Source organism: Molossus molossus, unplaced genomic scaffold (genome assembly GCF_014108415.1).
Source record: "Molossus molossus isolate mMolMol1 unplaced genomic scaffold, mMolMol1.p scaffold_m16_p_6, whole genome shotgun sequence".
Taxonomy (NCBI): domain Eukaryota; kingdom Metazoa; phylum Chordata; class Mammalia; order Chiroptera; family Molossidae; genus Molossus; species Molossus molossus.
The window spans coordinates 86,562,495-86,576,925 of record NW_023425399.1 but is presented as its reverse complement, the minus strand read 5'-3'; the positions used below and the strand labels follow the sequence as shown (position 1 = coordinate 86,576,925).

General features: G+C 37.9%; 1 protein-coding gene across 35 annotated transcripts in view; it reads right to left on the bottom strand.

Moving 5' to 3' along the window:
* Nucleotides 1-14,431, bottom strand: part of DTNA (dystrobrevin alpha) — a 366,392-nt gene that overhangs the window by 56,994 nt on the left and 294,967 nt on the right. For 14 of the 35 annotated variants that reach the window (XM_036246106.1, XM_036246108.1, XM_036246102.1 and 11 more), the window contains 4 exons: nt 13,515-13,620; nt 11,291-11,457; nt 8,829-8,953; nt 3,983-4,066 (listed from right to left, as the gene is read on the bottom strand). In XM_036246106.1, coding sequence (XP_036101999.1) covers nt 3,983-4,066; nt 8,829-8,953; nt 11,291-11,457; nt 13,515-13,620 — 482 coding nt within the window. Of the gene's footprint in view, nt 1-1,909; nt 2,000-2,073; nt 2,357-3,982; nt 4,067-6,144; nt 6,154-8,828; nt 8,954-10,981; nt 11,458-13,514; nt 13,621-14,431 lie in introns of those variants that run through there. The other 21 variants (XM_036246103.1, XM_036246104.1, XM_036246084.1 and 18 more) reach the window with 7 other exon arrangements.

The following is a 14,431-nucleotide window of genomic DNA, read 5'->3' as shown; positions in this document are numbered from 1 at the left end:
ACACTCTATGACTCAAGCAATTTTCTAATATTTGGAAGAGTGATAAGATCTATCTGGCCAGATGCTATATAGCATAGCCAACATGATTCCTTTTCTGAGTGGTTTCTATGATAGAGGTTACATCTATAGAGATATCTGTAAAAACTTTACAAGATATTTCTAATATTGTGGGTTAAAGAATCAAGCTATTTAAACTTTCAGAGTGTCCTAATGTGGCTAATGAAGAAGACAGACATAATTAAAGAAATATATTTTCAGAAAAAGACTGGTTAACGTTCTCACATTACCTAGGCAAGGATTTTGACAAGATAATTAAGAATTTACAATGGGGGCATGATACCAACAAAGATGGCAGGTACTAGAGGCATAATGCTGTGGACAGTAAAGTGGAGAAAGGGCCTTTTGGGCCTGATTTTGTGCCAGTGCTTGTGATAATATTTGTAACAGTGATGGGACATATTTCATAAGCTTAGATTATGTTGCTGCCCCACCATACATAGCCCTTAGAGCTCTTTTTCTAGTGGTGATAATAGATTTCCATTGATCCAGCCATTTTTTCCCTATACATTAATGCATTTATAAAAAAGTAATCTAAGTTTAGGAATAAAGTTATGATCATGAAAATGAATGAGGTAAATTAGTCCATGAATTATGTTATTTGACCCACATTCCACCTAATTGCTAACCAGCATTGAACACACACACACACACACACACACACACACACACACACACACAGACTTCAAAAGGTTAAGAGAGAGTGCCTTTGAGAATTCTCTCTTTTCTTTTAAGTAATAAAAAAGTGAATCAAGTATATAACTGGAATTGGATATTAGAAAAGAGGATGCAGCAGATGGTGGTGGTAACCAGTTATACACTCGTAAATCTGTGTGAGTCAGATCACTAGGATGTCAAAAGACTTCAAAGACACAACCTTGTGCCCTTTGAAGATCAAAGTGGTATGCTTGTAAAGGACTCTAGGTTGAGCAATGCCAGGGGTTTATGGTGAGAATTCTGAAGTGGTGATTTTAATTCATCCTCATTTTGCTTTATCTTCTAAGATCTGGCACAGAAGAACTAAAAACTCAGGCTAAATAAAATATCTGCATGGCAAACTTCCCTGCGTTCTTAACACAGATCAGCACATTCTTGGTTTGCTTGGGTTTATTTTATTTTAAAAGGGGAAGTCGGGGTGGAGTAGGAGTGAGGGCAGGGCTCTAGGTTATATTTATTTGGTTCAGCTCCAATCATAAGAAGAATAGGACCTTTAACTTATACCTACATTTGATGTATGGGTTTCCATCAATTTTAGTATATGGACATAGTTAAGAAATAAACAGTGGATCATCACCAGCATTATCAAGTGATAGAAATTAAGCACTAATAGTATGAAATTGGCTTTGAAATGGCTACTTCAATAATAATCAGACTTCTCTATCTTGGGGAAAAAATGGCCCAAGCCCAGTGGGACAGAAAGGTATAAACCCCCAAGTCTTTTACTGCAATATGGTCCAGCCATGCAATGTTGTCCTGGCCTTACCAGTTAGTGCTAACGATCGTTCCAAGAGGCTCTTTCACCCAAGAGTCTAAGAAATCACCATCTGGGGTCTCGTGCAAAAGCAGAGAGTCATCCAAAGAAGAAAATCCAGCTTGGTCCTCTTCGTAGATACGCATGTCATTTATACTGGTACGAGGCCGTGAGATCAATACAGCAAGTGGAAAAGAGGCGAAAGAGCTAAGTCCAGCTCAAGTTGGAAATTCTCAATGGAATCTCTTAAAACCCCAGAAGACCTCTATCTCCACTAAGATATAAGACAAGAGGATTTTAGTGATGGAGCAGAATGACTAGCAGTCTAGCTATGGAACTACCACTACGATTAGATTAGTGATTCAGGACTGGGATACTGACCGTGCACAGTGGTCAAGCTGATTTACATACAGCTTTATAAGCGAATGTTCCTCAGCCACAGGGCTGGATGCACTTATTCCCTCAGGTAACCTGAGGGAGTCAAACAATGAGACCTCATTAAAACCTCCCATCACAGAGCAAGGCCCACTCAGAGAGGAAAGAAGTTCAGTGTACACAGCTTTATTGAACAGCACCCTTAAAACAGACACCAGAGGCCACTCTCCATGGTGACAGGAAGAACTGCAAACTTTAAACAATGTGTCTGTGGTTCACAGGGAACATTCCAAAAAGACTGCAAATGGGAGAAAGGGAAATGATCATATTTTGGGTTAATAGGTACCATGAACCCTGGAGGAACCAGAACAGCTCAAAGTACTATAGGAATATTTTAGAGTAGAAGAAGCCATGTTATCCATCTAGACGCATCCACCATAAGCACCGTCCGAGCTGAAATGATATAAAATGACCTTCAGTAAGGATGGAGTCTATTTCTGCTTGACATTTGCAGAATGCAGAGCTTCCTAATAAATGCACAACATCTTTCTTAGCATCATGCAGGATCTTCTCTAGAAAGATGCACAGGCCCGTGTCTCTCATAGATATTACAGTTTATGAGTTTGTTTTAGAAAAGATGGTTGAATTTGCTGGTGGTTCTGAAAAGGAGTGTCAAGAGGAACACACTGAGGGCCTAAACCATATGATTTCACTGTGGAGGTTCTGTAATTCAATTATGTTCTCATTTCCAGTTGTTACAGACTTGCTTAATTTACAGGAAGGAAACACCATGAACTGCCACATTCCATTTCTCCTACTAATTAAAATTACGGGGAACATCTTTATCTCAGGTTCCTGATGATGGGCAAATACAGGAATGAGGAAAAAAGCCCCCAAAATAGCAGTGTTCTGAGTCTCACTGTCTTCAAATCCTCACTAGAATGCTCCAGGATATTACAGTGAAACTGGTATCTCAGAAACCTTTTCAGGGGAAAGACTGATTACATTCATTTTGTAAAACATGAGACTGTATATATATATATATTTTTTTTTTCCTACTGAAAGGCATTTGAAAATCTTTATGCTCAATTGCTCCAGTTATCCTTACCTTTGTTTCTGCTTTCCTGTGAGCCTTCTCCATGTATTTATAAAATAATTCTCTGGTGCTTTATTTGTGATATTTGATCAAATGAGTTAGAGCACCTCTTGAGCCCTGCATATTTGTAATGCTAGCTCTAAAAGAAGTACTGGGGCCCAGCTGGTGTGGCTCAGTGGTTGAGCATCGACCCATGCACCAAGAGGTTGCCAGTTCAATTCCTGGTCAGGGCACATGCCAGATTGTGGGCCAAATCCCCAGTGGGGGGCATGCAGGAAGCAGCCAATTGATGTTCTCTCTCTCATCGATGTTTTATCTCTCTCTCCCCCTTTCCCTTCCCCTCTCTCTAAAATCAATAAAAAAAAAAAAAAAAAAAAAAAGTACTGGGTTCTCCTATTCTTTGCTCATAATGGGAGTGGATCTTGCAAAAAACATGATGCATATCCACCTTTTGTTTAAGTCCTTGTTATTATCCATGAAACCGTTTGTGTGGAAGCTACCTTTCCAAGCTTGGTCCTCAGCCTCTAGCCTTAGGAACTCCAGAGTTCACCAAGCAGAGGATTCTTTTATAGCTGGAGCTTCAAATTAGGAGATGTTTCTATATGTATCTAATAATTCCCCACTGCATCTTGAAATTCCAATTTCCTGGCTGAAATGGACCTTTCTGAGTGCTAGAAAAGTGACTTTCTCAATGGAAAAGAATGCATATATGTCAGTCGTAAAATTTAATCTTATTCCACATTCTTCCTGTGGGTGCGCTAGAAATACACGTTTCCTGAAGGGACTTGAATCCCCAAAGCCATCCCATTCCTCCTTAAATGCATTCAAATGAATGAAACTTAAAACTGTGTGACACATATTTACATAACTGGTTTCTAACAATAGTCTTCTGCTCTTGGCTTACATTAGAATAATTTTCTTGCCACAGAATCAAGGCTCATTACCAAAGAGAGGGCTTATTATGTACTAGGGTTGGAACTTACCTCCTGGTAATAAAAGGACTTCCTGAGGAGGGGACAGAGTGGGAGAACAGGGTATCATTCATGCTGGTTACAGGTCTGGGTGGCCTAAAACAAAGTACAGTGTAGACGGAAAGTTAAAACAAGTAAAAGTCACAGGTTAACAACTATCCACCATCCCTCGAGGAAAGGGAGTGGGAAGACCAGCGTTCTACCTTAACCAAGATCAACACAGAATTTTACATTTTCCAATTAAAATCGTTAGGTGTTTTAAAAGTTACATTTCTTTGTGAATATAGAATCGCAAGTAAATGTTGTGTGGATGATCTCTGGACACCAAAGGAATGTTTATCCATGAGCTTTGAGCCCCGGTGTTTCATGGAGTCGTATTCTCGAATGAAGCAAGTGTTTTGAGGCAGCCTTATGTTTGTTGCATTTAAAGGGAGAAACCTTGAAAACTTGATAATGATCAGAATCTACATGTTCTTGCAAGGAGGAAGATTTCTGAAGTTTTGGAATTTTCCTTCTGTGCTTCCCATGAAAACGGCCCTCTCTCAACATGCCAAGTCTGGAAGGACCCAGCTACAAAATCATCACATCCTTTATTTGCTCTTTGTTGTAAGTGAAGATGCAATTAAACACCACAAGTATTTACTGACTTTCTGTTATCTGGTTGATCCATATAATAGGGCACATGATGCAAGGCATGCCATAAACTTCACTGTTTTTCATATGATGAGAGAGAGAGAGAGAAAAAAACAGGTTTAACAGTTCTAAAAATTGTCCATGACCCTAAACACCAGCTACCTCAGGTCTGTCATCCCCGGTTTTATATTTCATTTCATCCTGTCATTCTTTCCTCATAACTAATGAGAGTTTTTAGTCTGATTTGAAGTTCATTGTAAGATAATCCATGGTAAAATGAGATGGGATTGGCCATTCATTTTGAGTCAGAAGAAATTTTGATTTCACTATAATTCTATATGTGAGTTTGACAGTATAGGGTTATTTGAAGATGAAATATTAATTATAGCCTATAGAGTCTACTTGTATTGGCTTAATCAAGAGCCCAATTTGTAATGGTTTAATTTTTATATCAGGAAATTAGAGTTAGTTTGTATTCTACAATAAAGAGAATCTAGGAAAACTGTAGGCTTGTTTATTTCAGTTTATTTAATGGGAATGAATATGATGCTATGCAGGTTTAAAAATGTCAGCACTATAGACAAAAATTCATTGAAACTTCGGTTCCCAGTGCCTGGTGCTAAACTGCATTCTGAGATTTTAAGACACATTGTTGGATGAGGTCAAAACAGCAGATTTGCTATTTGATCTACTCTAAATGTATTAGCCAAAGTTCTGAAAACAATCTTAGTGTTTTGCATTGCTTATCCAGGATGTACCTTTGATACCTGAGGCTAGTTTAAAATGAATTCTGCCTTGAACAGAACACTTTCCATCATAAGAGGATGCTAATTTTATACAAATATCCTCTGTAAATTTTCAAAAGTCAGATTTTTAAACTGTAAACAGAATGAAATATCTTACATTGTAGCTTTGCCAAAGTTGAAAAAAAAAAAGAATCAACGACACCAACATTTCTGGTTTTCTTTTGTCTTTCTTTTTTAAACTTTCCCATCTTGTTCTATCTCTAGGCAATGAGAAAACAAGTAGATTTGGAATGCTTTTTAACTAGCCTGGTCAACTTACTTTATTAAACATAGTCATTGCAAAGCTAAAAATTGTAGTTCATTGCTAAATGGCTTCATGTTTAAGGTTCATCACAAAAATGTTGAACTTGGGACACAGAATGGCTAACCTTGGGACCAAATGGTGGCCTTCAAAGGGACTAAAGTTCCTATTTCCTCCACAGTCAAATGGCAAGTTACCTTATCTAAAAAATAGGTCTCACTGGGAATTTTAAATATATTGACTCTTACAAAAAGAAATAGCTCCACAAGATAAAGCCACAGGGGTCTAGCGCAAGATTTTCCTCCTGGACAACAATCCCCACAGAGGACATTTTTATAAAGCTGGCATTCTGGTAGGGAACCAGAAGTGTTCAGCTCAAGGCAGAATTTGTTTTAAACTAGCCTCTGGTCACTCGCTTGTTTTGTGTCTCATAACCACTTATAATTATGATTATAAATCTTTATAAGTACCCTGGGGACGATTAAACTACTTACCAAGTATCACTTTGGGCAGCAAAGAATTGAATAGAATAGAGATGGTTAATCATGGTAACATTTACAAACAATACAACAGCTAAGCACAAATATCAAAGTATCAAAATATCACCCACTTCAGTGGCCATTATGTAGTTATGAAAATTTAGACTAGCTAAATGAAACCCACCTTCTAAATTTAGAAGTCTTAGGTATCTCTATCGCCCCCCAAAATAATAATAAAAAGAAGACATGAATGTCTATTCAGGGCACTATCATTTGAATAACAAGTAAGGCGAAAAATGTCTAAAGTCAAAAATAGAAAAAAAAATACTCTGGTCTAATATAGACTGTATTAGTCTATATCCAAAATTTCTTACATGTTATTTCAACAATTAAATATTTTTCACAATTTGCAAATTAAGACAGTCACCCTGGAAAAATATATTAACAGCGAGGATAGATCAGTATTTTGATTCAAGGACTCTTTTGAGAATCTGATTCAATGTATAAAAATTTTCTTGGAAAAAAGGGTATACTTTGTGCAGAACCTTAAGGGAATCCTGAAACTTTCCATGGAAACCAAATTGTGTAGATAATGCCCTCATTTAATTCAGTGACTAACAGATTAGATCATATTGCCACTATGAATTAAAGTTAAAAAAATTTTTACTCAGCTTATTAAATAACACACACACACACACACACACACACACACCAATCCTGAGCCAACTGGTACAAGTCCCTGTGCTAGGTGAGACTGCAGTGTGACTAACTGAAACTGACTTTTATTCTAAACTGCCTCATCTCCTAATTCTTTCTTGAAGTGGGAGGCAGCATCTGAATTCTGTTTGACTGCGAAGCTCTTAGAGCCAGGCCATTCACATCCCAAACTCTCTCTTCCTCACACCCAGCCGCTCAGGTGGAACACTGCACTTTGAGGGTGAAGGTCCTGGCAGGTCTGGTAGAAAGTGACTCTGTGGCAGAGCACAGACTTGCCCTCACTTCATTTTGTTTGTTCATTAACAATGTAGTGGTCATCTCTGGCTATGGAAGGAAAGTTGAGACCTTAACAGGAACAGCTCGCACGAGGTCATTTCCTGATAGTGGTTGGCGCTTTGGAACACTCTCCACGTTTATTTACACCTGGTTTATTTTAAGGCTTATTTTTAGTAGCAAAATTTCCAAAAAGAAGTTACCACATTCTACGGAGTCGGTTTACATTGGTTTTTGGATGCTTAGCCCATGTCAGCACTGGAGCCTCCTGACTGCATATGGCTGAGGACAGTGAACCCTCAAAGCCACTTGGGACCAAACCAAACAAAGCCATGTCTGAAGTTCACAGACATGCCACAACACAAACCATTTGATGGTACTTGCGTAGGTCCATTAGACAAAAGAGTTACTGCTTTCACAAGGGTCTCAGAGCCACAACAGTGCTGCATATGGGCCATGTTCTGAACTGCCTGAAGCATGAACCTGGCATTGGTGAATTCCTAATATCAGGAGGTCTGATCAGCCCACCTCTTGATGCCAACATGTAAACAGAGGCTCTGCAGTGCTGCAGGTCCTGCTGAACTTGCAAATGAAAGGCAGTCCACAAGGAGAGGGAACCACTTGTTCTAGAGGCTTTCTGAGGCACCGATGACTACATAGTTCCTAATTTACTTGTGTTTAGAAACAGGTAATGAGCTCCTTTCTTCTTCTGAGCCCAAGACAACACCAATGAAAAAAACATCTTCTCCCCTGTTGTCTTGGCCACTGAGGCCTGAGAGGCTCCAGGCATGGGAGGAGGATGGGGTGGGTGCTGGCACTGTGCTGTGGCCCAGTACCCTCTGTCCACCACACTCACACATACTTTGGACAAAGATTTTTTAAAAGTCCATTATTTGGATGTTCTGATGAATTTTCCCACCAATCCCCCTCTTAGGCTATGATTCTTCTAAAGTTAGGTAACATGGGATAAAACAACAACAATTTGAAGGATTGCTGCCATCGTCAAGGCAACTGACAGCCAAAAATAAATAAATAAATAAATAAAACAAAGGGCTTTTATATTTAGGACTCCAAGCACATATGACGTTAAGGTAAAGTGTGCTTTAAAATTTTCTTCCCATGGTAATTCCATTGATTATTAACTTCCAGTTGTGTCAGCTCCACTAACATCCATATTTTATAACTATGCTGTTTCATCTCTAGGTGAATTATATTAGTGTTGCATACTTTACTTGTACAGCTGGGCACTTGTACTGTATACCTCTACGACAAAATTATAATGACATTATATTCAGTATTTTCTCTTAATCCTAACTTGAGGATGTTTATAGGTTTTTTTAGAGAAGGGGAGAGAGGGAGGGAGGGCAAAGAAGGGGGAGAGAGAGAGAGAGGGAGAGAGAGAGAGAGAGAGAGAGAGAGAGAGAGAGAGAGAGAGAAACATGGATCAGCTGCCTCCTGTACATATCCCAGCAGAGATTGAACACACAACCTAGGTATATGCCCTGACTGGGAATCAAACCCCAACCTTTTGGTGTACAGGATGATGCTCCAACCAAGTGAGACATCTGGCTAGGGCTCATTCAGTATTTTTTAAAATTAAATTTTAAAACTAGGCCCCTGACAATGGATATGAAATTGCTTTTGTATGGATCCAGACATGTGTCAATGAAGAAAGATGTCTCTCACTGGGGAGGGCAAGACATACTCACACGATGTGGGCCAAGTTGAGTGGCTTCTCAGGCTGGTCAGGGAACATGGGGTGCAAAGGTTCACGGCTGGAAGCACAGCTCAGGGACTTGCTTAACGCATTAGTTAGCTTTTTAGCAGGTGATTTCTGGAAAGAAGAAGAAATACAGTGGTGATAACTAACATTTATGTAACACTTTATTGGATGATTTGCTTTCATAGTAGATAATCATTCATTCATTCACTCATTCAAGAAACCCTCTTTGAGTATCTACTCTACGCCAGGGAGTCTGCTCGGTGGTAAACAAGCCAACAAGGTAGGTGCTTCCTGCTGCTTAGTGTCAGCAAATGCTGTGATAAGTAGGAGCACTCACTGTGCATGGGACGCCTGAGCTGGGACTTAATGGACCAGCAGGAGTCCTTTTGACAAAAACTCAGGGAACTGGGAAGATAAATCCAGATGGAGGAACAATAGGAGAGAAGGAGGCAGATCATTAAAGTCCTTATATGTCACATCAATGTATCTCAAGTGTAGGAGGAGACAATGAAATGTTTAAATCACAGAGGCGGCAGCAGCAGACCTGATTTTGGAAAGATTGCTCCCACTTAAGAAGGAAGGAAGGAGATGAGCAAGAGGTTTTGCAGGAATTCAGGTGTAAGCTGTTTCAGGTGTGGCAAAAGGCATCTAACTAAAAGTAAAAATGAAACTTCAATTTGAGTCTTGAGAATTTAAAATCCATGTTCTTTTCAGAGTATCATGCCACCTCTTTTTCATTTATATTGGTGGAATATTTACCCTAATATCTCACAGCCAAAATTATCAAAAATAATTTATCCAATTTTTTCCTTTCCACGAGAAACCAGTTATAATTTTTTTCACTTTCTTTTACACATAGAGCCCATAATCGTCAATATAATGCCGTGACTTTTGTCCTTATTATTAAAAAGCTAAATAGTAGGAACATTGTTCAGGAAGTTCCACTTTGGTTTTTGCTAGGACATGTAGTTCTTAGAACACTTAAAACAGTAACAAAATAAGACTTTTTACTCCGTAAATATTGGGACTCCTTTATCTTCTTGAGGAGTCTAATTCAACTTTGTAAAAACGTTGTCTTGCCAAATAATTTTAGAATCCTCAATCCTTAAGAAAAGGGCTCCTTATCCTATTTTAGCATTCACATAAAAAAACAATAAAAAATGATTAGTCTTCAAACACCAACCTTCCAGAATTTGGGATAGAACAAGTTTAAAAATTGGTAATATGTTGATAATAAGAAAAGAGTAAGTGCTTTCTTCTATCTTCTATAGTAAATTGTATCTCATCATCTGTGGCAGTATATCCATCCTCAGCATATGACATGGCCTACAGTGAGAGTGGCCTTAGAACGGTCCCTCAGTATTTGATGTCTTAGTGAAGAACTGTCACTAAAACTCAGAATCTGACAGATGCTAAACAATTAATATATTTACACTGAACATCAGTTCCCGATAATAATTCCTAGAACACTGTGAGTTAAATGCATATTCTGAAGATTTTCCTTTTTTAAAAAAAACAAGTTATTTTTAAAATAAGGACTATATGTTGAATGGAAATACATTAAAATATAGAGAAAGAACTCATAAAAAGTTTGCATTTTCTTATGAAAGAACTACTTCAAGAGGGGTTGGTAGGGATGATGGTACATATCTCCCATGAAAACCAGTCCTTACATAGAGCAATACTTTCACAGAGCACAAGAACAACATCACGGGGTCTTTGAGTCTCACTGAGGCAGGGGTCAGCAAACTAAACCATTTGAACAGCAAGCTCACGGAGCCAAATTCTTTCTGTAGACCCAGTGCCATGCGCTCTTGAGAATATATCCACCACAGGGACGGACACTCACAGGTCACCTTTAGTGAGTTGCTCGCTCACTTGCACTAGTCATGAAAAGATGATTTGCTAATGCAACCACATCACCCACTTCCCCCCAAAGTAAAATGAAACAGCATCATTAAGCCTACAAGCTCACACACCTTTCCTTTATTTTCCAGGCATGTACTTAAGAGAACTCCAGAATCTAAGAAAAAAGAAACTAGCAATCATCTGTAAGCAAATCCCACAAAACACACAAAAAAACGACAAAACAACAACAAAACCCCAAAACATCAAAAGTTGAAAAGAACCTTCACTTACTGTGAAAATGAGATTATGTTCCAGAAGGTGCATGCTGTGCAGTTATCTAAATCAGTACTGAATTATCTATATTTCAAGAAGTGATGTAGTTTGAGTCTTCTATATTTTAAGCCTCAGGAAGCCACACTGGGTTCAGATATGATATATAAGAGATCTCAGTAAAATGGGGGGTTGGAAGGAAGGGGGAAGGAAGAAATGTTAGACTACAGGGTGTTTGTTCCTTAATTCTGTCACCATCCTTGATATTCCCTTGCATTCTGGGTAACACTCACACATCCAACTTTAAGCACTGCCTGGACTTTGCCTTACCCATGATGTGTACTCTTTCATTTGGTGCTGGTTGCTATGAGAACCACCAGCATGTCCCCTCCAGAAGCAGTCCTGACAGAGCTGGTAATTGTGACACTGTTGGCATCGGTAGCGAAATCCCATCATACTCTCACTGTGGCAGAAGGAACACTCAACCGGATGGAAGACTAAGGGGGCAGTAAATGAAGAAAAAAATAAGAAAACCAAAGTATGAGCCAGAATAAGGCAAAACACAGCCTAATGGGAATTGCATTTTTCTGCTTTGTGGCATGATTTCAGACGATAGTCAGTTTTGGCTGAGAGAAGCATTGCCCTTTTCAAGCATGCGTGTGGAGGTGGAAGAAATGAAATGAAATGGAGGATGGGTATACTTTTAACAACAAAGTTCTGTAATGCCATTTGCTCTTTCTACTCTCATCTCTTACACCATAAGAATATAAATTATCCAAACTGGCCAGCCTTTTCCCCAAACTGCTCTCTGTCTCCAGGAGGCCAGCACAGCTCATTGGAAAACTGAAGAGCACAGTGGATGAACACAGATCACTCTCCAGTGGGCAGAGAGCAAATATTAGAGGAATGGGAAATGAGAGGAAGGAAAAAGAAAGTAAAATGGAAGGAGAGTGGGAAAACTGAATGAGAGAATTGAGCTATTCTTTTTAAAAATGAAGTAGGTAATGGGTTTATTTGAATGAGGTTGCCTCTATTTAATGAACAGATTTGTTTTCTTTCCTGAGAGTCAGATGGATAGAGCCCCAAAAGATGTGTAAATTATCTAAATACAGTTCTAATTCAGATAGCTCAATACACATAACTTTCTTTGGCAGAAAATTTGAATTAAAAAGCAGACAAAGTAAAACAGTTGAAATTTGAAGCTAACAAATGATCAAATCCAAGTAACTGTCTATATGTATGAGCTAAAGATTGTAAACAACAGCAATTCTTGCCCTTGGTCAAGTTATTCTCTGGCTAACCACCAGGGAAAATAATGTAAATGAGAATAAATAAAGATAAAAAGCAAATTGTATAAACAAAGACATAACCTGTTCTGGATGTACTGTCTTTTGACTAAGCAACATATCCTTCCTTTTCTGGCTCTTGAGAAGGCCTGAATGATACCTGAATTTAGACACAACTCTGACAGGGCCCAAAAAACAAATATCCTGTAACAGGAAATACCGAGCTAGAGGAATGAAATTGCAGCTTCATGATTGGAAGATGACTAGCTCTGAAATTGTGAACAGTGATATGAACTCAGGTTGCATAATCCGAACCTTGACTGCCCTTTGTTTCTGCAGATGAGTAAGAAACAAAAATAATTTTATGCTTGGTAGTGATTACAGAGAACCTAGTTAATTCATTCTTTGAATCTTCTCCATGAGCAAAACAGGATACATTTATATCTTGTAACTAAGAGAGATAATAAGGGCAGATGCTAGAAGTTCTGAATGGGAATTTAAAATTAAGCTAACTTTACTTCCAATGTATATTCAAAAATTGTATAGAAGTTAAGATTCTAATAAGAGATATGGGATACATTATTTTCTATTTAAGTAAGAAAAATCTCAGACTTAAATAGAATAATAAAGAACATCTAAAGATTAGAAGGAGGCACTGAATTGTTCCATGTTTAAATTTCTTTAAATCTTGTTCTGAACTGTATTTTACATTTAAATTTGTATATATCAATATTAACTACTTTTATCCTATAAATACTTGCCCCTGTAAAAAAGCATGTTACAAAAATTTGCACTACTTTTATCTTTTACATAAATACAACCATTGAAAGCTTATAATTTGGAGCATATGATAAAAGATAAGTAAGCTTCTCTCATCCAATTTTTTTCCTTCTCCTCCACCTTTTCCTGGCTGAGTGCCTAGGAAGAAATAGTCAATGCCAGTGTAAACCAATCTTGGAAATTCAGACCTAAAACAAATACTAGAAAATATTACATGCATTATTGAGATTCTTCTGTTGTATCGAGTCTGTACGCCACATCTGAGAGGTACAAGAGTAAGACTAAATACGCTTTTAGAATTGACAGTCTTAATTTTGCAATACACCCATAAGGCTTTACTGATCAGGAAGATTGGTTAGTTCCATCCTAAACAAATCTCAAAACAACTAAATTTCCCTTAAAGAGTGACCTTGGCTTAATAACTATAGACTTGATCACCTCATTTCAATGATTAACAAACCTGCCTTAGCTTAGTAGTAACTACTCACCATTTTCTACATTTGCCAGTCGATGCAGAAGGGGCAGCCAGACCAGACATTGCGGGGGAGGATCTGACATGAGTGTGTCCAAGAAACCATTTAACGTGACTTTTTTCTGCATCGAACAAAACAAAACAAAAGCCCCACAATAGTTTAGAACAGAGGATAAGTGTAATTTACCTGCTATGCAACTATTGTTTGAGATTGAAGGAACAAGACATCCCATTACCCTCCAATATATGAAGAAAGAGAACTTGAAACTTAAGTTAGGCAAAATTTAAAACATTGATTGTGTTTTATACTTATACACAGAACTGAATCATCTCCACTGAGGCTGAGTCAATATTATCACAGGGAGAAAAACCATTTTGAGAGCATCACTTTTATATAGAAGAGACAGTATGAAAATGATGCAGAAAGATGAAGAATTTCCATAAAGTTTTACCCAATTGTGTGTCATAGCAGACACTACAATCCCCATATCAGTATTCTTCCTTTGTAGAATAACTTCCCTTGCAAACTTCCTCAGTCTCTGTGAGTACTAAATATTTCATGGTCAACGTGAAAGGTTCTACTGTACTAGTTCAGAAGGGAATGCTGTTAAGAGGAAGCAATCCTCCCCATTAAGAGAGAATAATCTACATCTAAATAAATTCTCTTCTCTCTTTATGTATCTTTTAATTCCAGCTGCTTCTGTCTCATTATACCGGTCCCTTCTGATATATAAAATGAATGTATTGCGTCTATAAGTTTCTTTTAAAATAACAAAAGAGAAGTTATATTAATACATGATATTTTAATAGAATGAATGACAAGAAATTACATGTTTATATGCCAAAAAATCACTATTTTATTTAAAATTTTGATTTAGAATATGAGGTTGGATGGGATAGTTTTATTTCTTTAGACAAGAAATTAGTCCTAAA